General features: G+C 40.3%; 1 protein-coding gene across 5 annotated transcripts in view; it reads left to right on the top strand.

The window, feature by feature from the left end:
* MAP4 (microtubule associated protein 4) overlaps positions 1 to 27,928 on the top strand; it is a 165,857-nt gene that overhangs the window by 37,128 nt on the left and 100,801 nt on the right. For all 5 annotated transcript variants that reach the window (XM_054693843.1, XM_054693840.1, XM_054693845.1 and 2 more), the window contains exon 2: positions 21,143 to 21,384. In XM_054693843.1, the coding sequence (XP_054549818.1) occupies positions 21,162 to 21,384 (223 nt within the window). In that variant the 5' untranslated portion in view covers positions 21,143 to 21,161. The remainder of the gene's footprint in view (positions 1 to 21,142; positions 21,385 to 27,928) is intronic.

Here is a 27,928-nt window from a genome sequence, read left to right as displayed (position 1 = left end):
TAGAAATATGGCATATTGTTGTCTAAAATGATTATATCAAATTACCTCAGTGTATGAGAGGTCCTCATCCTTCCAACACTTGATACTATTTTTTTTTCATGTAGCAATTCTGGCAGGTGTTTATTGGACCTCAGTTTAATATCTGATGAGTATTAAAATATATTTTTATGTTAATTTACTATTTTAGATAGTCTGTAATCAGAGTTGTCTTTTTTTTTTAAAAGATTTATTTATTTATGCTTACAAGAACTGGGGTTACAAGCCAGAGGTATGTGGGTGTGAGAGGATTCACCAGAGACAGAGTGGGGAACAGAGCAGGTAGATTGACTGAAATACACTGCTGAGGGGAGGAGCGGATGAGTCAGGAGAGGTCTGCTGTGCCATGTGGGTAGCTCCTGGCCGGGGATGGAACTTTTGCTTCAGTGGCTATGGATAGCTTCATAGGTTGTATCTTAAGATCTTCCACCACCAGAGAGGCCCCAGAGGTGTCTGTTTTGCTTGTGTTTTTTTCTTATTGATTTGTAGGAGTTCTGTATATATCCCACATATGAGTTCTATGTTATTTGTATTACAGGTATCTTTTTCAACTCTCGATTTTGCCTTTCATTCTCTCTCTCACTCTTTTTTTAAAGATTGATTTATTTATTTATACAAGCATTGGGTACAGTCAGAAGCGCGGGAGGGTGAGAGAATTCACCAGAGCCAGAGCGGGGAACAGAACAGGCAGACTGAAGAAGTACACTGCTGAGGGGAGCAGTGGACCCCTCAGGAGAGGTCTGCGTGCCATGTGGGACCCTCGCTCGTGGCTGGGGATTGAACTGGTGCTGCAGAGGCTTGGGACTGCTTCGCAGCCCAGCACTCAACCGCTGCGCCACCAGGGGAGGCCCAACCTTTCATTTTCTTAATGGTATATTTGGATGAACATTAATTCTTTTTTTTTTTTTTTTAAATGTTTTTTTTTTAATTTTTTTTTAATTTTTTTTATTTTTCTAGAGGCATGTCTTATTTATTTATTTATTGTTTGTTTGTTTGTTTGATACATGCACTGGGTACAGTCAGAAGCGTGGGAGGGTGAGAGAATTCACCAGAGCCAGAGCGGGGAGCAGAGCAGGCAGAGGGACCGAAGTACACTGCTGAGGGGAGCAGCGGGCGGCAGGAGAGGTCTGCGCGCCATGTGGGACCCTCCTCTGGTGGCCGGGAGCAGCCGGGGATCGAACTGGCGCTGCAGAGGCTGCGGGCAGCTTCGCAACCCAGCGCTCAACCGCTGCGCCACCGGGGAGGCCCTTAAATGTTTTTTTTTAAGATTTATTTATTTATTCATACAAACACTGGGTACAGTCAGAAGCGCAGCGCGGGAGGGTGAGAGAATTCACCAGAGTCAGAGCAGGATGCAGAACAGGCAGAAGGACCGAAGTACACTGCTGAGGGGAGCAGCGGGCGGCAGGAGAGGTCTGCGCACCATGTGGGACCCTCCTCCGGTGGCCGGGGAGCAGCCGGGGATCGAACCGGCACCGCAGAGGCTGCGGGCAGCTTCGCAACCCCGCGCTCAACCGCTGCGCCACCGGGGAAGCCCTGAACATTAATTCTTAACTAATGTGGTCCATGTTATCATTTTTAGCCCTCTAGGGTAGATGATCCTGTACTCTGGGCAATCTTTGCTTTACCCTCATGATCGTGAAGATATTTCTATATTATCTTTTTGAAGTTTTATTTATTTACTTATTTTTGAAAAGATTTATTTTTATTTATTTATACAAGCACTGGGTACAGTCAGAATCGCGGGAGGGTGAGAGAATTCACCAGAGCCAGAGCTGGGAGCAGAGCAGGCAGAAGGACCGAAGCACACTGCTGAGGGGAGCAGCGGGCGGCAGGAGAGGTCTGTGCGCCATGTGGGACCCTCCTCTGGTGGCCGGGGAGCAGCCGGGGATCGAACCGGTGTTGCAGAGGCTGTGGGCAGCTTCGCAACCCATTGCTCAACGGCTGCGCCACTGGGGAGGCCCGAAGTTTAAGTGTTTTATCTTTAACATTTAGGCCTGCTATCCTAGGCCTGTAGTGTGATGGAAATTGATATCCTTTCCTCCACGTGGATATCCAGTTAACTGCACCATTTGTTGAAAAGACAGTTCTTTCCCCGCTGCTCTTCAGTGTCTCCTTTGTTACAAAACTAAATGTGTGTAGTGATTCTATTTTGAAACTGTTCTCTTGTTTTGGTCCCTTTGTTCATGACTGTGCCAGTACCACAAGATCTTATTACTAAATTTATATATTAACTTGAAACATGAAATTGACGTATCTGTAGGTCATCAGTTTCTGAACATGTAATGCTTAATCTAGTGGTGAGTTTTGATAGCTAGTTGCTTAAGGTCCTCTAAGTTTATTATCTAAAATTGTTTGGACTATTTTTGGTTCTTTGCATTGACTTATAAAATTTATTATCCGAGGGCCTCCCCTGGTGGCGCAGCGGTTGGGCGCTGGGCTGTGAGGCTGCCTGCAGCCTCTGCAGCGCCGGTTCATTCCCCAGCTGCCGGCGAGGGTCCCCCCCCCAAAAAAAAAAATTATTATCAGATTTTCATTTTTAAATTAAAAAGAACAAATCACTAGGATTTTGTATGGAATTACATTCAATTTTTAGATTAGGTTGGGGATAATTGACATCTTTAAAATATTGAGTTTTTCAGTACATAGTACGTAATCGTATAACCAGCCATTTATTTAAATTTAATTTAAGATTTAAGTCTTTAATTTCTTAAGATTTTTATTTTCTTTGCTCATTTTCTATATATTGATCATGGATATATTTCACTAAACTTATCCCTACATATTTATAAGGAGATCTTTGTAAATAATATTAAAAACATTTTTTAATTGTTTTTGCTAGTATTTGGAAACACCGTTTTTTAAATTTACCTGCAATTCAGCCACCTTGCTAATAAATTCACTTACTAATTCTAATAGTTTATTTCCTCTTTATTTGTGTTTCCCTTTTTTCCTTCATAATCCTTGTCCTCTTGATTCTCTTTTTTCTGCCTTATTGCTCAGTATTGGTCAGAAGCATCTATAGCAGACATTCTTTACAGTCTTTCTACCTGATCTCAAGAGAATGAAATTTATGGTATGTGTTTATTTTTATTTTATGTAGACATCCTTTGTCAGATAAAGGATGCTCTTATCCTAATTTGCAGTCTTTTTTCCCAGAGGCTCTTTTGATTCTATCGGGAGGTAAGCTTTTAGTTTCTCTGTTTAACCTATTAATATGAATTACATGAATAGACTCTGCTAGTGTTTAATTAGCCTGCTTGGTTGAAAATGCCTTTTATTTTTTTTCTAAAATGTATCTTTTATTCATTATTAGACTTGGTTTTATATATTATCAGATTTGGTTTTAAAATAATACTTATTTTAAGATTTTTTTCACCTAACCAGGAGTCAGTTATTCTATGAACTAAGAATGGTTTCCACATTTTAAAATAATTAACAGAAAATGAAAAGGAGAAAAATATTTCATGACAGGTGAACATAGGAAATTCAAATTTTAGTGTCCATATATAAAGTTTTGCTGTAACACAGGCACACCTTTCTCATTTTTATATTGTCTGTAGATACTTTCACACTATAATGGCAATGTTGAGTACAGGAGTCCTTGCTTTTTACACAGTAGTTTGGAACTGTACAAATGACCATACAGGTTGAAATTTTGCAGAACAATGTTAACAATCAGCAGGGAAGGGCCTCCCCGGTGGCGCAGCGGTTGAGCGCTGGGTTGCGAGGCTGCCCGCGGCCTCTGCGGCACCGGTTCGATCCCCGGCTGCTCCCTGGCCACTGGAGGAGGGTCCCACATGGCGCGCAGACCTTTCCTGCCGCCCGCTGCTCCCCTCAGCAGTGTACTTCGGTCCTTCTGCCTGCTCTGCTCCCCGCTCTGGCTCTGGTGAATTCTCTCGCCCTCCCGCGCTTCTGACTGTACCCAGTGCATGTATAAACAAGCAAACAAACAAACAAATAAATAAATAAAAACATGCCTCTATAAAAAAAAAAATTCAAAAAAAAAAACAAAACAAAAAAAAAACAATCAGCAGGGAAAATTAGGAATGTTCTATGACCTTTTAAAACTGCAAAAAAACTCTTGTTTCTTAGAAATAGAAAGGAAAATTAAAAAAGAAAAGAATGGAAACAGTGGGGATTGCAATGTTTAATTTCTTTTAAAGAACTCATCAAGAGTAGTTTTAACAGGGCCAGCTTTCTTCTTCTCATTATGTAACTTAAGACATGGAATGACACCTTTTCTATGTCTTGGCAAACTGTCACCCTCCTTTCCAAGTTTGAAACAACTTCCAAAAATTTATCCTTGGGCTTGCAATTTTACAAAGTATCTTCAAGAGTTCTTGCATCACTTCCTCTGGGACAGCTTCATCTTTTTATATTTTTTATATTTTCCTCATTTATGTAAATAAGTGCACCTTCACTAAGTTCCTTTGGATGCATAGCCAGTCTTTTGTTTTTTTTTTTTTTTAAAGATTTATTTTTTAATTATTTTTTATTTATTTATACAAGCACTGGGTACAGTCAGAAGCGTGGGAGGGTGAGAGAATTCACCAGAGCCAGAGCAGGGAGCAGAGCAGGCAGAAGGACCGAAGTACACTGCTGAGGGGAGCAGCGGGCGGCAGGAGAGGTCTGCGCGCCATGTGGGACCCTCCTCCGGTGGCCGGGGAGCAGCCGGGGATCTAACCAGCGCTGCAGAGCCTGCGGGCAGCTTCGCAACCCAGCGCTCAACCGCTGCGCCACCAGGGAGGCCCGCATAGCCAGTCTTTTGAATGATGGTAGTTTCAACATTCCCACAGAGGGCTAGTTCTTCTATAACTCCATCTATGTTCGATTGAAATTTTACTTCCAGTTTATGACTGTGTTTCTTTGCCGCACTTTCATCATTGTTGACCAATTCCCTCCTTAACTTACACATTTTTTATAAAAAGTCACATGGGTTTTATCAGTGGGAGACAATGAAGCATCACAACTGTTTATGCATGAACTGAATAAAAAATGAGCAGTGACCAGTCACCAACAGGGTTTGAAGGAAGGGACATGATAGGCCTCTGATCTTGATGCACACCTGTTATTTATGTAGTGATTTGTAAACGGAAGAGCTAGCAGCAAAGTTTATGTAATTACTCACAGTAAATATACTGTGGAAACTAAAATTTGAAACATGTTGTTAGGGCACTGGTGTAATTTAACTAACCATGATAGATGATATCTGTGCATATTAGAATCTTGCAAAATTAGGGCTGCCTGTAGTTGTGACAAAGATTATATAGGCCACAAAATTTAAATGATTTATTATCTGGCTCTTTACCGAAAACGTTTGCTGACTCCTGATCTAAGTTCATGGGTTTATAATTTTTTTTTAAGATTTATGTATTTATGCATACAAGAGTTGGGGTAGAGGCCAGAGGTGCGGAGGTTGAGAGGATTCACCAGAGACAATGGGGAACAGAACAGGCAGATTGACTGAAATACACTGCTGAGGGGCGCAGCAGGCAAGTCAAGAGAGGTTTGCTGCACCATGTGGGTAGCTCCCTGGCTGGCTGGGGATCAAACTCCTGCTGCAGTGGCTGCGGATAGCTTCATAGTGCTGCGACTTAACCCCTTGTGCCACCAGAGAGGCCCCCCTCAATAAATTGCTTGTATAAGAATTCATATCTCAGGGCCTCCCTGGTGGCGCAGGCGTTGAATGCCGCGCTGTGAAGCTGTCCACAGCCTCTGCAGCGCCAGTTCAATCCCAGCTGGCTGGGGAGAATCCCACATGGCGCAGCAGACCTCTCCTGTCTCGCCTGCTGCTCCCCTCAGCAGTGTATTTCAGTCAGTCTGCCTGTTCTGATCCCCGCTCTGTCTCTGGTGCATCCTCTCACCTTCCCGCACATCTGGCCTGTACCCTGGTTCTTGTATAAATAAATAAATCTTTAAAAAAAAAAAGAATTTGTATCTCAGGCTCTATTTCTCGTAAATGGATCTAAAGCACCCACTCTCCCAACTGAGCACAAGTTGGTTTCTCCCTAGTGTTAAGTTTTATGAGTCCTGTTTTATGTTTCATTTCAGTGAACTTAAATCTTTGATGTCTAAGGTAGATTGTTGATTAATTCAGTAGCTCTCAAATGTGGGTGCCTTTCAGAATCAATTTTTAAAAACTGAAATGGCTCAATTCTGTCCCTGAGTGATTCTGATCCAGTGATTTCACTTTTAACTCAGATTTTTACCTCTATTTCAGGTAAAATGTTAAAAGATACATTAATAATAACTTAAAAGATTCCTTTGCTTGTCCAATTTTCATTTAATGCTTTTACTTCCAGCCTTTCCCCTGTATTTGAAAGCATCTGTAAGGTATTTTTATATTAAAGGGCAGGGCATTTACTGCCACTTAGGGTGTTCTACAAAATGCTTGTGAAATGCTATTCTATAGAGTTTAGGTCCTCCTTTTTCCTGTTCAAAAGAACTGAATTACTGTACCTCAATGCTACCTCTGTGTCTAGGACCAACAGTGAAAAGAGCCATGAGGGTGCTTCCTATAGGGACAAGAGTCAGTTCCAGCAAGAGAAGGCTGACATCATGATCTAGAACAGGGCACATCCAGTAAGAGGGAATGTTCATTCTGTGAGAACCTAGGAGGTATCATTTTATTGTACTGAAATGCCCAGGATAAAATGATGTAAAAGGTGCTGTCTTTGCCAGCTAGGAACTCAGTGTCAAGGAAGGCCTCTGGAAGAGACATACATTATAAATACATAATTATAGAATTATCAGCACAAATCCCTATCTCCTCTTCATTCTACCTTCCATTTTTCTTCACTTTCACTGATACACAATAAAATATGGTGTACTATGGCTCTGAATTTCAGAAACTTCCATTTTGGAAGTGAATGAAATAGTTCTCAAATAGTTCTCTTAAATGAAATAGTTCTCAAAGGCTAAGAGCTAATCAAGTATGAATACTCTTCCCCAAACCTAATTTCTCCTGCACTAGGTAATCTTAAAATTACTTATGTTTTCTGCTCCTTGTTAGAGACTTATGAGCTGATTTTATAGCGATCTGACTTTTTTTTTTTTAAATCATTTTTTCAAGGTTTATTTATGCATTCAAGAACTGGGGTGCAGGCCAGAAGTGTGGGGGGAGGTGAGAGGATTCACCGGAGACAGAGTGGGGAGCAGAATAGGCAGATTGACTGAAATACACTGCTGAAGGGAGCAGCAGTTGAGTCAGGAGAGGTCTGCTGTGCCATGTGGGTAGCTCCCTGGCTGGGGATCGAACTCGTGCTACAGTGGCTGCGGATCGCTTCATAGGTTGTGTCTTAACCCCTTGTGCCACCCAGGAGGTCCAGCAATCTGACATTTTAATAATTCTGAAAGCATTAATATTTATAAAAATTTTAATTTTTATATGATGTTAGCATGATAGTGGTAGGTGATCTCATGAACAAAAAAACTGTTTTTGTTACATTGCATAATGTTGTGCTTTTCTAAAAACAGAGAGAGCTATTTTTATTGCCATGTCTAATAATGATAAGATGACTGGCATAGAGAGCTGACTTGTATGGTTACTCCCTGTGGGCTTTTATTTCATGATTGTTCTGGCACAAACTATATTTGAAAAAGAAAAGAAATGAGGGTGCATATTCTTAATTGGAGATGAGAGTTAACCTCGAATCTGTTTTTTCCTTTTGTAGTTTTGGTGCCTCTGATCAATTTCAAATTAAGAAATGTTCTCTCCCCGACCCCCCCAAACTTCTATTATACCAGTTTAGAACTGTTTAGTTAGCAATGCTTTGTCGTTTGGTCTTTGTTTTTTTTTTTTTTTAATAGAGGCATGCTTTATTTATTTGTTTGCTGGTTTGTTTGTTTGTTTTGTTCATACATGCACTGGGTACAGTCAGAAGCGCGGGAGGGTGAGAGAATTCACCAGAGCCAGAGCGGGGAGCAGAGCAGGCAGAAGGACCGAAGTACACTGCTGAGGGGAGCAGCGGGCAGCAGGGGAGGTCTGCGCGCCATGTGGGACCCTCCTCCGGTGGCCGGGGAGCAGCCGGGGATCGAACCGGCACTGCAGAGGCCGTGGGCAGCTTCGCAACCCAGCGCTCAACCGCTGCGCCACCGGGGAGGCCCTGGTCTTTGTTGTTTTAGTCCATAATTTATGTAAAGTAATTCACTAAGAGAAGATACACATTATCACTGACATGGTCCTTCCCTTTGGGATATAGTAGTTTACAAGAGGTACTGGTATCTATACAGTTAACCGTAATACAAATCAGACTTTACTGTTACAAAAGAAATACAGATGATGTCTTAGTTCTGAGTGGTTACTGGGAGAACAGATTATAAAAGAGAATCACAGAAAATGTGATAAATAGTTGATGTGGACCTTCATTTTAAGACTGACACGTGGAAGCACTGAAGAAAATTTTAAGTGTATAGAGCATTATGAGCAAAGATACACAGAGATAATGTGAATGGTATGCTTATAAAATGGCAAATGATCCCATGTGACTAAAATATGCGGATACCCCCATGGAAAACTTCTGGTGGTTGTGGTAGGTTCAGGACTGGGTCTTCTAGGATTGTGTGACCTTGATATATCATACTAAGGATTTTTTTTTATTATTCTTTAAAAATAGGCATCGGGTTTCTTTTAAATAAACTGGATTGTTTTCCTGATGTTCCCAACTGTCCCTCCTGCCTTCATCTTTTGAGAAGAAAAGGAAGGGAAAAAAAAAACAAAAAACAAACACCCAAAAAAATCAGTGTTGAAGTATGGCACTGTTACTGTGTCAGATAAAAGGAGAAAATTTCAAAATTCCAAGACTGCCGCTTCTGTCACTTCCTATTCTGTTTTTGGTGCTCTGCTGCTCTCCTCTAAGCCTGATCCCCAGTCCCAGCTTCATTTTTATGTGATTTGCTTTCTGGGTTTCCCTTCTTGTTGTCTGTTAAAATAGGGGAATTGGATTCTAGATTTTACTAACTGGTATTTTTTTAAAAAGCCTTTAGAGATCTTAAGTGGTAAGAAATAAGTTGGATAGGGGTAAGCAAAATGAGTTTTTTGGTTCTTAATTAGACTGAAGAAGAATAAGTGGGAAGAATAGTGAAGTTAAAAAAATAGTTTCTCTTTTTCAAAATTTGGGGCATTAGGTTTTATTGAGAATGTCCTTAAGATTCAGGTTTTTTAAAAAGTGAGGTCAGCGTAGGATTTGCTTTTAAAGATGGTTATAGCAGATATGTAAGTGCTGTGTCATTGTCATCCATCTCTTGTTTTGGCCCACATAACCAGACTGGGTAGACATCATGCTGCCTGTATCACATGGCTCACAGTGGGAGGTTTCTAGTGTAGATTGTTTTTCTTGTAGAAATAAATTTAAATCGACTCAGACAGAAAAGTGGCAGACAGGTGTCTGTTTAGAGATTCAGAATGCACTCAGTTGGGAATGAACACAAGCTACTTGGATAAAGTAAGTAAATAAATAGACTTGCAGCTTTGTGCTGCAAGGTTTTATGTATGTGAATATGTGTGCAGTGTTTTTATATTTAGAGGACAGAGCTCCCTAAAATAGCAATGGGAAAAGAACTCTTTGTTTGGGGGTTACATGGAAGTAAAATCTACCAGTGTAGTCTTTCATATAGGAATGTAGTTGGGTGATGGCCTTAGCTATTCTAGTAGACAAGGCCTTTCTCCTGTTGCTGATCGTGTGATGAACGGGACAAATGGTGGTTATGAACAGGACCCTGCCAAACCTGGAAATTCCTTCAGTTCATAACAGCACAACTGTTGTCCTTGAAGTGTATAGCTTATTCTATTGTAAGTGTTACCTTATTCAATTTTAGGTTGTAAAATAGCACCTTGGGATAGAAAGCACCTTGGGATGGAAAGTTAACATATTCTGCAGGGGGATTCTAGTTTATTGACTAGTCAAGATGTTGCTGAATTATCTCTAGCCATTTGCCAGTCTGGTTCTGGGAAGGAGCAGGAGAATCTCAGATTAGCCTCAGGGATCATATGTGCCTGTCACATGTAAGATGGTAGCTGATTCCCCTAGAGATCCTTAATAAAGATTTGATTTTGCTTTGAGTGAAATACTGTTTTGAGTGAAAGTATAAATCAAGGTTTTCTAGTTAAATAAATTAAAAAGAGAACACAGCCACCAAGCAAATAAGGTTCAATTTGAACTGTAATAGGCTTTTGAAAGAAATTCATTAAATCAAATTTGAGGAATAAAGTCCCCATTTAGTAAGTGAAAGCCTGCTAGGCAAACTCAAAATGTCTCATGTTGAATATGAAATCTTTATGATGCAGACTATACTTCTAACCATGTTAGATTGTAAATGGTCGCTGGGAGACCTGGATTCCTTCCAAACTTGAGGACAAGCACTGCATTTTGGCCATAGCACTCTCACTAGTATCCTAGGATAGCTGCTTAGTGTTGACTTCAGAATTCTGTCTTTTAAATCAGTCAAAAATTTTAAAAGATACAGAAGAAAATATTAGCCCACATATCTTTATAGTTTTGTTTCTTGTTTATAACTCATCTGTCGCCCTCCTACCACCCTCTCCCCCCAAAACTCAAAAAACCAGGACATAATATCAGTCATAGAGAAAATTTAAGTGAGCATTATGAGCAGTAGGCTACCATTAAGAATTACTAATAAATATTTATTTATTAAATTGGTTATTTGGAATTCAGGATTCATTTCTTTCAAATGAGCAATGTTATGAATGATAATTTTATTTCTAAATTTGTCCAATTTACTGAAAAGAAAGTTTCTTGTAAAGCTGAAAGGAGGCACTATTTTGAAAGAGGTCATACTTGTCTTTGACATTGTATTACCTCCCTTTTTTTAAACTCCAAGGGGCTCTGGACCCACATACCTTCTCTTTACTTTTATATCTTTTTTTTTTTTTTTTTAAAGAAATTTCTTTTTTTTTTTTTTTTAAGATTTATTTATTTATTTATACAAGCACTGGGTACAGTCAGAAGCACGGGAGGGTGAGAGAATTCACCAGAGCCAGAGTGGGGAGCAGAGCAGGCAGAAGGACCGAAGTACACTGCTGAGGGGAGCAGCGGGCGGCAGGAGAGGTCTGCGCGCCATGTGGGACCCTCCTCTGGTGGCCGGGGAGCAGCCGGGGATTGAACCGGCGCTGCAGAGGCTGCGGGCAGCTTCGCAACCCAGCGCTCAACTGCTGCGCCACCGGGGAGGCCCTACTTTTATATCTTTTGCAGACTTGCTTTGTTTCATGAAATGCTCTAGGCTGCTAAATTATTTTTCTCCTTTTCACAATAAAACCAAAAACTCGTATACTTTTGGAGAAAAACTATTTGATAAAAACTAGTGTGAATGATGATCTAGGGATGTATGTTACCTTATTCAATTTTAGGTTGTAAAATAGAATTCTACACATTTTATTTATTATTATTATTAAAGATTTATTTATACAAGAGCTGGGGTCCAGGCCAGAGGCATGGGAGGGTAGAGAATTCACCAGAGGCAGAATGGGGAGCAGAACAGGTAGATGACCAAAAACACTGCTGAGAGGAGCAGCAGGTGAGACAGGAGAGGTCTGCCCGCCATGTGGGTATCCCCCTGGCCAGCCAGGAATTGAGCCAGCACTGCAGAAGCTGTGGACAGCTTCACACTGCTGCGCTCAACCCGCTGCACCAGAGAGGCCCTTATTTATTATTTTTTAAATATTTATTGAAGCATTCAAGAACTGGGGTAAAGGCTAGAGGTGCGGAGCCAGAGGTGAGAAGATTACTAGAGACAGAGTGGGGAAAAGAACAGGCAGACCGGGGCCTCCCCTGGTGGCGCAGCTGTTGAGTGCTGGGCTGCGAAGCTGCCCTCAGCCTCTGCAGCACCGGTTCGATCCCCGGCCACTGGCGAGGGTCCCACATGGTGTGACAAACCTCTCCTTCCGTGCCCGCTGCTCCCCTCAGCAGTGTATTTCGCCAGCCTGCCTGTTCTGTTCCCCGCTCTGGCTCTAGCTCCCGCGCTTCTGACTGTACCGGGTGCTTATATAAATAAATAAATAAATAAATCTTAAAAACAACAACAACAAAAAAAACAGGCAGACTGACTGAAATATACTGCTGAGGGGAGCAGTGGGTGAGACAAGAGAGGTCTGCTGTGCCTGTGGGTTAGCTCCTGGGCTGCCTGGGGATTGAACTTGGTGCTACAGAGCGGATAGCTTCATAGTGCTGAGCGTAACCCCTTGTGCCACCAGGGAGGCCCAGAATTCTACACATTTTAAAAGAGAATGCTGCCTAGAGCAAATATATCTTGGTAGAAAATTTTGGCTAATGTGACAGAGTGAAATGAAAATATTACAATGCTTATAAAGACATTTGTCTAGACTTCAGTTCTTCCTTTTCTTGTTTTTTTTTTTGCCTTTATCTCTAAAGCAGTATGATTTCAGGGAGAGGGTAGAGAAAGAGAGGGAGGACAAAGGCAGCAGAAGGCCATTTGCAAACTTGTTTATCAAATTTCTTCTCAGATAAAATGAACGCAGACTCCAAGTAAATGAGTATAGATGAGATCTAAAATTTTCAGGAGGACTTCTGGGAACTTAAACCGTGGCCTATATTTTTGTACATTTAAATTTGGTATGAATTACTAATGTATAGACCTGGAAAATACTTTCAGTTCAGTAATATGAGTTTGTGAACTATCTAAAGTAACTATACAGCAGAGAAGGTGTTTGTGAACTCATCATATATTCTTAATTTACTCTTTCTGAGCACAGAACTATTTATAGTAAGAGAGTAGTCAAGATTCTATTCTGTGCTTCACCGTCATGTCATGTTTCCTCTTGCCTTAGTTTATCTATTTTCAACCCCCTTTTACCAGATATTTCACTTCAGACATGTGCTCAGGATGAAAGATGCAATTTCAAAGTGCTATGATAGGAAACTGTGTTCTCTGGTGCTTTGTTTAATAATATGGGGCTTGTTTTCTGACAGAGTGGTATCAAGTCTCCTTTGATGTTATTCGGAACTGGGTGGAGTTTTTCTTAAGCTCCATCAGATCTGCTCAGGCAGTGTACTGTGCACTCATGAATTTGTTTTCAGTCTGTCCATTTGCCAAAAAGCCTTTTTCTTTTAATAAATTTAAATCCAGTTATAATCGAGCACTTGATATATAAAATATTAGTCACACATTCACACTGAGGATCTGTATAAAGTTTATTTACTTGTAACTTAAATGATGAAACAATTATAATTAGCTTATAGAATAATCAACCTTAGAAATTATTTAACAAACCACTCTCATTTTAAGATTAGGGAACTCACCCTGGAAAGTGACTTATAGCCAGTCAGATGTGCTTCACTGAAGATAGAAACTGTGCCCAGCTTTCTTGCCTCCTGTTAACAAATCCATTTTAAAGTTAACTTTTATTTATATGAAGAGAAGAGGAATATATAGTCATTGAGAGATCATTTTTTAAAAAGTAGATAGTGCTCATTTACATGGGTACTTTTTTTGCTTTTCTAAATAATTCAGATTTGAGAATAGTACTGTGTCATATCCTTTGTCCATAAAATACATAATTAAATGTTTTAGGGCATAAATGATTATTAAATGACCTTAAATGGTTCTGTAAGTGTGAGATGATGTTCATTTTATGAATTTATTTTTATTGATCCATACAAGATCTGGGGTATAGGCCAGTGGTGTGGGGGTGGGGGTGAGAGGGTTCACCAGAGACAAAGTGGGGAGCAGAACAGGTGGATCTACTGAACTACACTGCTGAAGGGAGCAGCAGGCGAGGCAGGAGAGGTCTGCTGCGCCATGTGGGCTAGCTCCCTGGCTGGGGATCGAACTCACGCTGCAGTGGCTTCATAGTGCTGACACTTTGCACTACCAGGGGGTCCCTCATTTTATGAATTTATTAAAAAGTCAGTTCTGGAAAGCTTGCAGAACCAGATTAAGAAATCCATAGCATACTTAAGGAGTTTATTATACTTGCGCATGTTTTAGAATAGACTGTAAAATTGAGTAATCGTCTCTTTAATTTATTGATAACTGAAACATTCTGGCTAAAGGCCAGTGTTTTCACTTCCAACACAACACTAATGTTGCCTTTTTAGGGTATTTCATATACTTCGAGCTTGTGTGTGTGTGTTTTTAAATCATCCTTGCATTTATATGTGGTGATAAGAATAGCTGAACTGTTAAATGCAGACGCTGGGTGGTTCACTATGTATACTCACAGCCAAATCACTTTACCATTTTACAGTTTTATAATTTTCTATCCATTTTATCTTTCTAGGCCAAATTTAAGCTCCTGGTCGTAGTCCATGAGCCACACATGTCAGCTTAGTAAATGGTCTGGTAATGTGAGGGAGGAGGGAAAAAATTACAGTGGATTAAAAACGGCCCTTAAAGGATCTGCACTCAAATAAATTAGTTTTAAAATGTATTCCTGGTTTTGTCTAGTTTCACCTGTGTTCAAGATTAAGAAAAGTTTGCCTAGAGTATATATTTTTTTATAGAGGCATGCTTTATTTATTTGTTTGCTGGTTTGTTTGTTTGTTTTGTTTATACATGCACTGGGTACAGTCAGAAGCGCGGGAGGGTGAGAGAATTCACCAGAGCCAGAGCAGGGAGCAGAGCAGGCAGAAGGACCGAAGTACACTGCTGAGGGGAGCAGCGGGCGGCAGGAGAGGTCTGCGCGCCATGTGGGACCCTCCTCTGGTGGCCGAACCGGCGCCGCAGAGGCCGCGTGCAGCTTCGCAACCCAGCGCTCAACCGCTGCGCCACCGGGGAGGCCCTTAAAAATTTTTAATGAGTCATTTTTCAGCACTTCCCCTGGCAGAATCTGGAGTGACAATAATACTTGGTATGTAAAGTAGCCTGCGTGTGCTTCGAATAGACTTGCCATCCATTGTCATTGTTGTAAATGGGTTACGGGTGAGCCACATGTACTGATCACTGTGACAGGAACTTTAAAATGAGCATTCAGGTATTTATAGAGTTGAAGTTTTATCTAAACTCTTATTTGTGTTGTTCCCTCAGAAAAGCTCCTGCATTCTGAATTCGGGTGTGTGAAATGGCATTTGCTGCTCAACAATAACTCTTACCATGCAACAGGTTTTCTACCCCACCCATCCCCCTTCAAATCAAATTTATTTCCTTTGTCAGAATAGGGGTCAGTTTTTGTTACCAGCCCCACACTAGTAAAACTAGAAATCCTCTGACTTAGCATGGCATGGGGGTGGATATGACATGGAGGCCATAGACTTGTTTTTGTTCAAAACTCAGACACCTTTCAAGAATTGTATAGGAGAGTTGTATTAGGAGTGATTATTTTTATGTTCATTGAGAGATAGTAATTGATGTTAAAAAAGACTTTGTAAGACATAAATGAACTTAAATTATGAGGAGTACAACGATAGTAGAGTGACTTCAAAACAAAAATTCAACTTTGAAAAAGTGAAATTATAAATGTATCTTGCTAGTGATGTTTAACCCTTATTTGAAGTCAGTTTATTAAAATTAGTAGCGTCCCCTTTGTGTATGCTTGAAGTAATATTACTTTGACATACTAGATAATAACAAAGGTACATTTTAGGAATCATTAGCATAAGCCTAGGAAATTTAACATCACATTTGTCTTAAGAAGAGGAGTCAAAGTGCAACACCCATTCATGATAAAAGCCCTTGAAATTCTTGGGATACAAGGAACATACCTCAACATCATAAAGGCCATATATGACAAGCCAACAGCCAGTATCATTCTCTTTTTTTTGTAATGATTGGTTTTGTTTGTTTTTCTTTTCTTTTCTTTTTTAAAAAGATTTATTTATTTATTTATTTATTTATTTATTTATTTATTTATTTATGCATTTATTCAAGCACTGGGTACAGTCAGAAGTGCAGGAGGGTGAGAGAATTCACAGAGCCAGAGCGGGGAGCAGAGCAGGCAGAAGGACCGAAGTACACTGCTGAAGGGAGCAGAGGGTGGCAGGAGAGGTCTGCGCGCCATGTGGGACCCTCCTCCGGTGGCGCTGCAGAGGCTGCGGGCAGCTTCGCAACCCAGCGCTCAACCGCTGCGCCACCAGGGAGGCCCCAGTATCATTCTTAATGGTGAAAAGCTGAAAGCATTTCCATTAAGATCTGGAACAAGACAAGGATGTCCACTCTCACCACTGCTTTTCAATATAATACTGGAAGTCCTAGCCAGAGCAGTAAGACAAGAGAAAGACATACAAGGAATCCAAATAGGAAAAGAAGTCAAACTATCACTATTTGCAGATGATATGATAATATACCTAGAGAACCCCCAAAACTCCACAGAAAAACTAATTCAACTAATCAGTCAGTTCAGTAAAGTGGCAGGATACAAAATCAACACGCAAAAGTCAGTAGCCTTCCTATACACAATAAATATGAAGAAGAAGAAGAAATCAAAAAACCATCCCTTTTATTATTGAAACAAAAAAAAAATCAAATACTTGGGAATAAATCTAACAAAAGAGGTAAAGGACCTATACAAAGAAAACTATAAAACACTGTTAAAAGAAATAGAAGAAGACACAAAGAAATGGAAAGACATCCTCTGCTCATGGATTGGAAGGATAAACATTATTAAAATTGCCATCCTACCAAAAGCAATATACAGATTCAGTGCTATTCCAATAAAAATTTCAATGTCATTCTTCAAAGAAATAGAACAATTATTGATGAAATTCATATGGAATCACCAAAAACCCCGAATAGCCAAAGCTCTCCTGAAAAAAAAAAAAAAAGGGAATGGAGGCATCACACTCCCAGACTTCAAACTATACTGCAAAGCCATAATCATTAAAACTGCATGGTATTGGAACAAGAACAGACACACAGACCAATGGAATGGAATAGAAAATCCAGAAATAAACCCACAGATTTATGGTCAACTAATCTTTGACAAAGGAGCAAAGACTATGCATTGGAGCAAAGAAAGTTTGTTCAATAAATGGTGCTGGGAAAACTGGGTCACTACATGCAAAAGAATAAAGCTTGACTACTACCTAACACCATGCACAAAAACCAACTCAAATGGATTAAAGAACTAGACATAAGACCTGAAACCATAAAATACATAGAAGGAAATATAGGCGAAACACTCCATGATATGCACATCAAAGACATCTTTACAGACACATCACCCAAAGCAGTGATAGTGAAGGCAAAGATAAACAGCTGGGACTACATCAAATTAAAGAGCTTCTGCACAGCAAAAGAGACAATAACAAAAAGAGAAACCCCACTGACTGGGAGAACATTTTGGCACACAACACTAATGATAAAGGACTGATCACAAAAATCTACAAAGAGCTGATGAGACTCCACAAAAACAAAGAAAATAATCCATTCAAAAAATGGGCAGAAGAGCTAAAAAGAAACTTCTCTGAAGAGGAAATGCAAATGGCCAACAGGCATATGAAAAAATGTTCAACATCCCTTGTAATCAGGGAAATGCAAATCAAAACTACCATGAGATACCATCTTACACCAGTGAGAATGGCACATATTAAAAAAACTAGCAACAATGAATGTTGGCGAGGATGTGGAGAAAAAGGAACTCTCCTGCACTGTTGGTGGGAGTGCAAACTGGTCCAACCACTATGGAGAGCTGTGTGGAGATTTCTTGACCTACTAAACATAGAGCTTCCATATGATCCAGCAATTCCACTCCTGGGTATTTACCCAAAGGACATAGAAACATCAATTCCAAAGAATACCTGCACCCCTATGTTTATAGCAGCACTATTTACAATAGCTTAGCTTTGGAAACAACCCAAATGCCCAAAAATAGATGACTGGATCAAGAAGATGTGGTACATAAACACCATGGAATATTACGCAGCATTCCAAAAAGATGAACACATGCAATTTGCAGCAACATGGATGGTGCTGGAAGGGATCATGCTCAGCGAAATAAGCCAGAAAGAAAAAGAGAAATACCGGATGGTCTCACTCATAGCAGGAATCTAGAAAATTTAAGTAAGGGACCAGGAAAAAGAATAACTATAAGAAAGTAAAAATCAAAATCAACAAACAACTATGAACCAGAGACACTCTATGGGGGGCGGGGGCGGGAGGGGAGGGATTGGGGTCAAAATAAGGGGGTCGCAATTGTATGGGGAATATAAAAATAAAATTTAAAGAAAGAAGATTAAAAAAGAAAAGGAGTCAGAAAGAAAAATTATTTATTGCCCTTTTTGTACCATCTAGAATTTGAAAAGATCATCATTTAAAAATCTTGGTCAGAAATTATGGTAGCTATTTCAAATAGGAAAGTTAGGCACATGAAAACAAGTAAACATTTGTCATTAAACCTTTGGGAAAAATTTTACTTGAAAGTCTGTACAAATTAAATATTTAATATCTTTCCAAATCTTGGTATCTTAATTTGTAATTATATACCATAAAGAATGTGTAGTGATCAACAAGCCACTATGGACCAGAGACACACTGCGGGGGCTGGAGGGAGAGGAAGGGTTAGGGTCAAAATAAGTGGGGTGCAGTTGTATGGGGAATATAACCAAAATGAAAATGCATTGTGCAAAAATGAAAAATGATGTAAGAATTATATAAAATAAAATATTAAAAATAAAAAAAGAATGTGTAGTGAGTGTTTTCTCCAAGGCTTACACAAATATGAGCTCCCTGACATGCCCTCCTCCCTGCCCTCAGCATTCATTGTGCAGGACAGAAGTTACCTATTTTTTTCTGGACACTTGCCTAGAAGTAGATCTTGCTCCTCTGCTTATCCCCTTTTATTAGAACTGAGTTTATAATCTATGCTAGTCTGGTTTATTACCTGACTTTTTTTAAAAATTGAAGTAACATTATATTATAACATTATATGATCCAGATATTCATCTGTTTAGAATAATTACCTCACTCCTAAGTCCCTTTGTTACAGGTCTGATACTTTCTACAACATTGATAACATAGAGCAAAAGCCTGTGCATATTGGAATTGGGATAGGCTCACTTGATTATTAAGATTCTGCAAGTATTTGCTTTGTGCACATTTTGTAGTTTTGATAGCCTTGAAATTGGGTGGGTCCTATAGGGAAAATGAAAAAGAAATGATTGAAAAAGGTCTGTGACTTTCATATTTGTAGCAAAGGCTAATATTAGTGGGGGTAGAAGAGTGTGTGGAGACAGAGATGAAGGTAGAAGGACAGTATTCCTTGCGGTATATTTCTTTTTCCTTAGAAAATTTGTTGGAGAGAGATAGATAGACACTGGAAGAGCCTGACTATCAAGTGAAATTTAATTTAATTTAATTTTTTTTAGAGATTTATTTATGCATACAAGAGCTGGGGTACAGGTCATAGATGCGGGGGGTGAGAGGATTCACCAGAGACAATGAGGAACAGAACAGGCAGATTGACCAAAGTACACTGCTGAGGGTAACAGCAGGTGAGACTGGAGAGGTCTGCTGTGCCATGTGGGTTGCTCCCTGGTTGGCCGGGGATCAAACTCGTGCTGCAGAGGCTGTGGATTGCTTCATAGTATGGTGCTTAATCCCTTGCGCCACCAGGGAGGCCCTATTAGGTGAAGTTTTACTTCAAAAAAACTTGGGTTGGAGAAAGACTGTGTATATTAATTGAGATTCTTTGGTTGTACACAACAGAAATACGTTAATGAAATTCGGGAGAAGAAAAATTTATTGAAATGCCACTCACTTTGACTTGAGAAAGAAGACAATTAGAGCAGCTGAGCAGTTGACATTCATTGGCCCTCCTTCCAGGTTGTAGTTAAGTTGAAAATGTCCTGTTCCAAGCATTTCCCTCCTGCCTTCTTTTTTTAAAAAAGATTTATTTATTTATGCATATAAGAACTGGGGTACAGGACAGAGGTGTGGGGGTGGTGAGAGGATTCACCAGAGACAGAATGGGGAGTAGAACAGGCAGATTGACTGAAATACACTGCTGAGGGGAGCAGTGGGTGAGACAGGAGAGGTCTGCTGCGCCATGTGGGTAGCTCTCTGGCTGGTGATCGAACTCATGCTGCAAAGGCTGTGGATAGCTTCATAGGCTGCGTCTTAACCCCTTGTGCCACCAGGGAGGCCCCTCCCCTCCTGTCTTCTAATTGGTCAAGTTCTAGTCATGTGCCTAACTTTACTATGGGGGTAGGTAATGGTGTATGTGGAGGTGGGAGATAGGTGGAATAAAATTCTGTACAACTAAGAATTGTGTTTTATTTCTGTTTTCTTGGCCAGGAAACCAAGGTCTTATGTTTATTTAACTTTATCATCTCTTGGGAGTATCTTAAAATTCTGTTCTTTCAAGGTAGAGAAGGCACATTTTTTAATTTCCTACTGTGCTGTATGTGCATCAGGAGCTCAATTTACTGTGAACTGTTTGGCTTTCTATACTAGGTCATTTCTGTATTTCCTTGGCTGTTCACCCGAAATTTTGCCTATAGTAGATCATACTTCATAATTTCAGATTATGTTTGAAAACCGAGAGCTTGGTGTTCAGTGAAGATGATAATGTACATGATCACAGAGAGGGACCCCCTCCCCTAGCTGAATCAACATTTTGTCTGTATTTTACCATGCCAGCAGGGTCACGTGTTATAATTTGATTGCTGGAACTATTCACTAGTGATTCATGAAGTAATATAAGGCCCATACTCACAGACTTTTGTCTAGAAAGGTGATTTCATTTGCCTGATAGCAATGCAACTTTTTTTTTATGGGACTATAATATAATCTGACCTCTTTTGTATATCCTTTAAAAAATTATGTACATGGTATTTGGAAATGCATATACATTTGGAAGGGTTATAAAGGTTTAAAATAAAAAGATCTGATTTGAATCTTAGTTTCTGTAACCTTGGATAAATTGATTATATTTCCATATTTCAGTTTTTTATTAATGAGCATTAATAACATTATTAATGAACATTGCCGCTCAGATGTGAAAAAATCAGTATAGATTTTGGATACTATTCCTATCTATTCCTGAACTTTAACTTTCTGTAAAATGAGGGAGACTCTTCTTCTAGTCTAAACTTTTATTTGTTTCTTTTTGTTTAAAATAACTTGACGAGTTTTTAGGAATATTTTTCCCGTTGCAGTGCTCATCCAATGAAACATTTTTTCTCCCTTTAACCAGGCAATTTCAGTGGTGCAGAATGGCTGACCTCAGTCTTACAGATGCTTTAACAGACCCACCTCCAGAAATTGAGGAAGAGATAAAACGGGACTTTATTGCCACATTGGAGGCAGAGGCCTTTGATGATGTTGTGGGAGAAACTGTTGGAAAAACAGACTATATTCCTCTTCTGGACGTTGATGAAAAAACTGGGAATTCGGAGTCAAAGAAGAAATCATGCTCAGATACAAACCAGGTTGAAGGTAAGTATTTAAGCCAAATTTAATTGTTTAGAGGGTGCATTAGTTAAAAACCTTTAGGGAACTGAATTGATTTTTTAGTGTAGGCTAGTAACTATATAAATTTTTTTGTTTGAAACCAAGGGGGGTAGGCTCATTAACCTTTTAGTTGAGTATGTGTTCATGAAGCTATAGATATTTGTTCTGTAATATCTGAATTGCATTAAAATCTGCCACTTAATTTCCTATATTAAATGATCTGTTGTGCCTTCTTTGGATGTAGCTTTGTAAAGTAGGACAACATAAAATTCTGTGTTTCAGTCAAAACTTAATTAAGAGAGGAAGGAGAACAAGGATCTATCCATGGTGGTAGACTATGATTTCTTTTGTTCTATGACAGTAACACCTAAAGGGGGGGGATCCTACACTTACATAGAGCAAATAACACTGTAAAGCGATTATTATTTTTTTATTATTTATTTATTTATTTTTTTTAGAGGCATGTTTTTTTTTTATTTTATTTATTTGTTTGTTTGTTTGTTTTGTTTATACATGCACTGGGTACAGTCAGAAGCGCGGGAGGGCGAGAGAATTCACCAGAGCCAGAGCTGGGAGCAGAGCAGGCAGAAGGACCGAAGTACACTGCTGAGGGGAGCAGCGGGCGGCAGGAGAGGTCTGCGCGCCATGTGGGACCCTCCTCCGGTGGCCGGGGAGCAGCCGGGGATAGAACCGGCACTGCAGAGGCTGTGGGCAGCTTCGCAACCCAGCGCTCAACCGCTGCGCCACCGGGGAGGCCCACTGTAAAGCGATTATTAACTCAATTTTTAAAATTTTTTTTTTTAACTTTTAAAATATTTTTATTTATTTATGCGTACAAGAACTGGGTATAGGCCAGAGATGCAGGAGGGTGAGAGGATTCACCAGAGACAGAGTGGGGAGTAGAACAGGCAGATTGACTGAAATACACTGCTGAGGGGAGCAGTGGGCAAGACAGGAGAGGTCTGCTTCGCTATGTGAGTTGCTCCCTGGCCTGCTGGGGTCCAAACTCGTGCTGCAGAGGCTGCAGATTGCTTCATAGTGTGGTGCTTAACCCCTTGCACCACCAGGGAGGCCCATTTTTTTAAAAAGATTTATTTATGTATATAGGAGCTGGGGTACAGGCCAGAGGTGTGGGAGGTGAGAGGATTCACCCAGGACAGTGGGGAACGGAACAGGCAGATTGAAGTACACTGCTGAGGGGAGCAGCGGGTGAGTCAGGAGAGGTCTGCTGCTCCATGTGGGTTGCTCCTTGGCAGGCTGGGGATCGAACTCATGCTGCAGTGGTTGCGGACAGCTTCATAGATTGCATCTTAACCCCTTGTGCCATTAGGGAGGCCTCAATTAATGAAGTTTTTTTTTTTTTTTTTTAAAGATTTATTTATTTATTTATACAAGCACTGGGTACAGTCAGAAGCGCAGGAAGGTGAGAGAATTCACCAGAGCCAGAGCGGGGAGCAGAGCAGGCAGGAGGACCGAAGTACACTGCTGAGGGGAGCAGCGGGCGGCAGGAGAGGTCTGCGCGCCATGTGGGACCCTCCACCGGTGGCCGGGGAGCAGCAGGGGATCGAACCAGCGCTGCAGAGGCTGCTGGCAGCTTCGCAACTCAGCGCTCAAGCGCTGTGCCACCAGGGAGGCCCTTCATAGGTTGCATCTTAACCCCTTGAGCCACCAGGGAGGCCTGGATATTAACTCAATTTAAAAAAAGAAAAAAAGAACTCAATAAAAAAAAATTTAGAATGGAATTAGATGCCACTTGTCTTTGGGAGTAATATCAGGTCAGGATTAAAACATGGATGAAATCTTTTAAAAGAGGTTTGCTCTTTTTGTATATTTCTGGATCAGATTTGCATCAATGCTCATTTGGGTTATTGGTCTGTAGTTTTCTTGTGATGCTTTTTTTTTAAAAAGATTTTTTTATGCATAGAAGTATTGGGGTACAGGCCACAAATGCGGAGGGTGAGAGGATTCAGAGACAGAGTGGGAAACAGAACAGTTGGATTGACTGAAATACGTTGTTGAAGGGAGCAGTGGGTGAGACAGGAGAGGTTTGCTGCGCCATATGGGTTACCTCCCTGGCCACCAGGAAATGGGGAGTCGAACTTGTGCTGCAGTGGCTAGCTATTGCTTGATAGAGCTGTTTTTAACCCTTGTGCCACCAGAGAGGCCCCTTTCCTGTGATGCTCGTTTTGTTTTAAGATGAAATGGGAAGTATTCCATTCTAATTTATTTTCTAGAATAATTTCTAGAATAATTCTTTCCATAGTTGATTTTTAGTTTTATTGTCTTATACTCAGAAGGCATCTTTAAATTTTAAATTCATTTCTGTTTGTCAGAGTTCATCAGGATTCAGACCATGATTTGTCATAGGCAGTGTTCTGTGACTACTTGAAATACTGGTTTGTTTTTTTTTAAAGATTTTATTTATTTTTATACAAGAACTGGGGTATAGGCCAGATGCGCGGGAGGGTGAGAGGATTCACCAGAGACAGAATGGGGAACAGAACAGGCAGACTGATGAAATACACTGCTGAGGGGAGCAGCGGGTGAGACAGGAGAGGTCTGCTTCGTCATGTGGGATTCACGCTGGCTGGCTGGGATCAAACCCGTGCTGCAGAGGCTGTGGACAGCTTCACAGTGCGGTGCTTAACCACCTGAGCCACCAGGGAGGCCCTTGAAATACTGTTCATGATGCTGCGATTGTGTAGAGTACTCTTATTAATGTCAGTTAAGCTAGTTGATGATAGTGTTGTCTAGGTTTTCTATATACTTAGTGATTTTATTGTATCTACTGTAATTATTTCTGAGAGTTCGGTGTCGAAGACTATGTGATTGTGTGGATTTATTTCTTCAGTTTAGATTTTGTTACATGTAGTTTGGAGATCTGTTGTCATGTGCAGATGTTTTTTATTGCTCTATCTTCTTGATGAATTATCCCTCTTTATTCCTGGTAATACTGTTTGTTCTGAAATCTAATTTCCATCTTATGTTGATGTAGCTACAGTAGGTTCTTTTTGATAAATGTTTGCATGTATATATGCCTCTCAATCTGTTCACTTTCAGTGTGTTTATTTAATTAAAATGGAGTTCTTAAGGATAGAATATAATTGACTCTGGATTTTTAACCAGATCTTAAGATCTCTCTTTTATTAAGACTCGTTGAGGCTATTTATAAAATTGATAAGGTTGGATTTACATTTGTCATTTTGCTAGCTGCTTTGTATTTGTTATTTCTGTTTTTTTTTTTTTTTTTTAGATTTATTTATTTATTTATTTATACAAGCACTGGGTACAGTCAGAGCCCAGGAGGGTGAGAGAATTCACCAGAGCCAGAGCAGGGAGCAGAACAGGCAGAAGGACCCAAGTACACTGCTGAGGGGAGCAGTGGGCGCTGCAGGAGAGGTCTGTGCACCATGTGTTACCCTCACTGATGGCTGGGGATCAAACTGGAGCTGCAGAGGCTGCAGGCAGCTTCGCAGCCCAGTGCTCAACCACTGTGCCACCAGGGGATGCCCAGTTATTTCTGTTCTTTATTCTGTTTTTCTTTATCTGCTTTTGGAGTGATTGAATATATGAAACTCCAATATTGACTTATGTGTGTGTATGTGTGTGTATATTTTCTAGATGTTATAGTGTACATCTTTGATTTCCTCAGATTTGCCTTTAGTAATATTGTGTACTTAATGTGTAGTATAAGATTTACCAAGCAAAATATTATTTCTCTAATTCCTATTTCTTTTTTTATTTTACAAATAGAAAAGAAATTCAAGGTTTATTTTACATGGGTAAACTTACTTTTTGGAAAAACTTTGTGGCGCTCCATACTTAAATACTTGGTATAAAATAACTATAGTCCCTATGATATAGACACCACCCTCTCCCAATATGGCAACAGATACACTCAAACATGCTGTATAAAGTATAATTTTAATTTTATTTCTCCTCAGAGAAGATTTTTTTCCACAGTCCTTAACAACTTAGCTTCTTTACATGGGCTTTTGGGTGCTTTACATTAGCACCACAGGTCTAAATCGGGCTGGGGATATTTGGTCCTTCTGGGCCTCACAAGAATGATTCCTGACTACTTGCAGTGAATGGCAATGGCACAACTCACTCACTAATGCAGTTTCACATACAGCTTGGGAAGCACATAGGTTTCGAAGACGGCTAGTTTTGGATATGTCTGTAACAACCAGCGCCTCCACTGTGTTTCAAAGGACCACCTTCTTAAATGGTCTTGTCCTGCAGTTGATGCAGCAAATAGGCTGCACGTGGCAACAACCCTTTTAGGCATAACCATTATTGCTGCTTTTCTTGGTCATTTTGGAGGCAAGGACTCAAGAAAGTCCATTTCCTATTTCATCTTTTGTGTTTGTGTCAGACACTTAATTTTACATATGTTAGTATATGTAAATGCATTGTTACTGTTTTTGCTTTAGATTGTCAGTTATCTTTTTGAATGAATAAAAACTTTGAAAAATACCTTTAAAATTGAGTTTTAATTTTTACCATTTTGGGTACTCTTCATTTGTGTAGATTCATATTTCTATCAAGTACCATAATCCCTCTGCCTGAAAACCTCTCTGGCATTTCTTACAGTATAAGTCTGCTAGAGATGAATTATCTCAGCTTTAATTTATTATAAAACAAAATTTCAATTTTGGAGGATAATTCTATGTTGATTATTTTCTTTCAATAATTTAAATATGTCTCTCCATTGTCTTTGTGTTAGTTTTGTTTCTGATGGGAAACCTTGATCTATATTCTTCTGGCCCCCTTTTGCTTTTTTTTTTTTTTTTTTCCCTGATTCACGATTTCATCTCTAATTTCAGCAGTTTGAATGTATTGTGTTTAGGGGATATTTTGACATTTGTCCTTATTTGGGGTTCCTTTGAGCTTTATGTGTGCTTTGATGTGGATGTGGTTCATTAAGTGTGGAAATTTTTTGGCCATTATCTTTTAAAATATTTCTTTGGAGCCTCTCTGGTGGCGCAGTGGTTGAGCGCGGGGTTGCAAAGCGGCCCGCAGCCTTGCAGCGCCAGTTCGATCCCCGGCTGCTCCCCGGCCACCGGAGGAGGGTCCCGCATGGCGCGCAGACCTCTCCTGCCGCCCGCTTCCCCTCAGCAGTGTACTTCGGTCCTTCTGCCTGCTCTGCTCCCAGCTCTGGCTCTGGTGAATTCTCTCACCCTCCCACGCTTCTGACTCTACCCAGTGCTTGTATAAATAAATAAATAAATCTTTTAAAAAAAAATAAAATATTTCTTTGACCTATTCTTTCTGTTTTCCTTCAGAGATTCCAATTACATGTTTGTTAGATTGTTGGCTATTGTCCTCTACAGCTCTCAGACGTTCTGTTTTTTCTCCCTCTTTTTTTTTTCTCTTTGTGTTTCATTTTAGTATTTTTGACTGATTTTCAGGTTACCTAATTTTTTTTCCTGGCTGTGTCTACAGTGGTAACCCTTCAAGTGGTATTATCTTTTGTATCTTCTGTTTTTATTTTCTAGTATTTCTGCTTGATTTTTTTCCATTTTTCTAATGAAATTCTGCATCTATTCATTGATATTTCTGTCTTTTCCACTATGTAGACTTTAATATTGTAGTCATAATTATTTTAAATCTCTTTGGTAATTTGAATATTTGGGTCATATGTAAGTCTGATTATTTTGTCTTTTGACACTGCTTTCTTTTTTTTTTTTTTTTTTTAAATTTTTTATTTATTTATTTTATTGAGGCATGTTTTATTATTTATTTATTTGTCTGTCTTTTTGTTTATACATGCACTGGGTACAGTCAGAAGCGCGGGAGGGTGAGAGAATTCACCAGAGCCAGAGCGGGGAGCAGAGCAGGCAGAAGGACCGAAGTACACTGCTGAGGGGAGCAGCGGGCGGCAGGAGAGGGCTGCGCGCCATGCGGGACCCTCCTCCGGCGGCCGGGGAGCAGCCGGGGATCGAACCGGCGCTGCAGAGGCTGCGGGCAGCTTCGCAACCCAGCGCTCAACCACTGCGCCACCAGGGAGGCCCATTGACACTGCTTTCTTATTGTACTTTGTGTCTCTCTAAAATTTTGTTGGTTTTTTTAAAAAGATTTATTTATTTATTTATACAAGCACTGGGTACAGTCAGAAGCGCAGGAGGGTGAGAGAATTCACCAGAGCCAGAGCGGGGAGCAGAGCAGGCAGAAGGACCGAGGTACACTGCTGAGGGGAGCAGTGGGCGGCAGGAGAGGTCTGCACGCCATGTGGGACTCTCGTCCGGTGGCTGGGGAGCAGCCGAGGATCGAACTGGCACTGCAGAGGCTGCGGGCAGCTTCGCAACCCAGTGCTCAACCACTGCGCCACCGCCGAGGCCCTTTGTTGGTTTTTTAAAAAGATTTATTTATTTATGCATACAAGAGCTAGGGTACAGGCCAGAGATGCGGGGGTGAGAGGATCCACCAGAGACAGGGTGGGGAACAGAACAGGCAGATTGACTGAAATACACTGCTGAGGGGAGCAGCAGACGAGACAGGAGAGGTCTGTCTCGCCATGTGCGTT

The sequence above is a fragment of the Talpa occidentalis genome, unplaced genomic scaffold (assembly GCF_014898055.3).
Source record: "Talpa occidentalis isolate TD23 unplaced genomic scaffold, MPIMG_talOcc4v2.1 talOcc4.10, whole genome shotgun sequence".
Lineage (NCBI taxonomy): Eukaryota > Metazoa > Chordata > Mammalia > Eulipotyphla > Talpidae > Talpa > Talpa occidentalis.
Note: the sequence above shows the minus strand (reverse complement) of the source record. Positions and strands in the feature narration are given on the sequence as shown.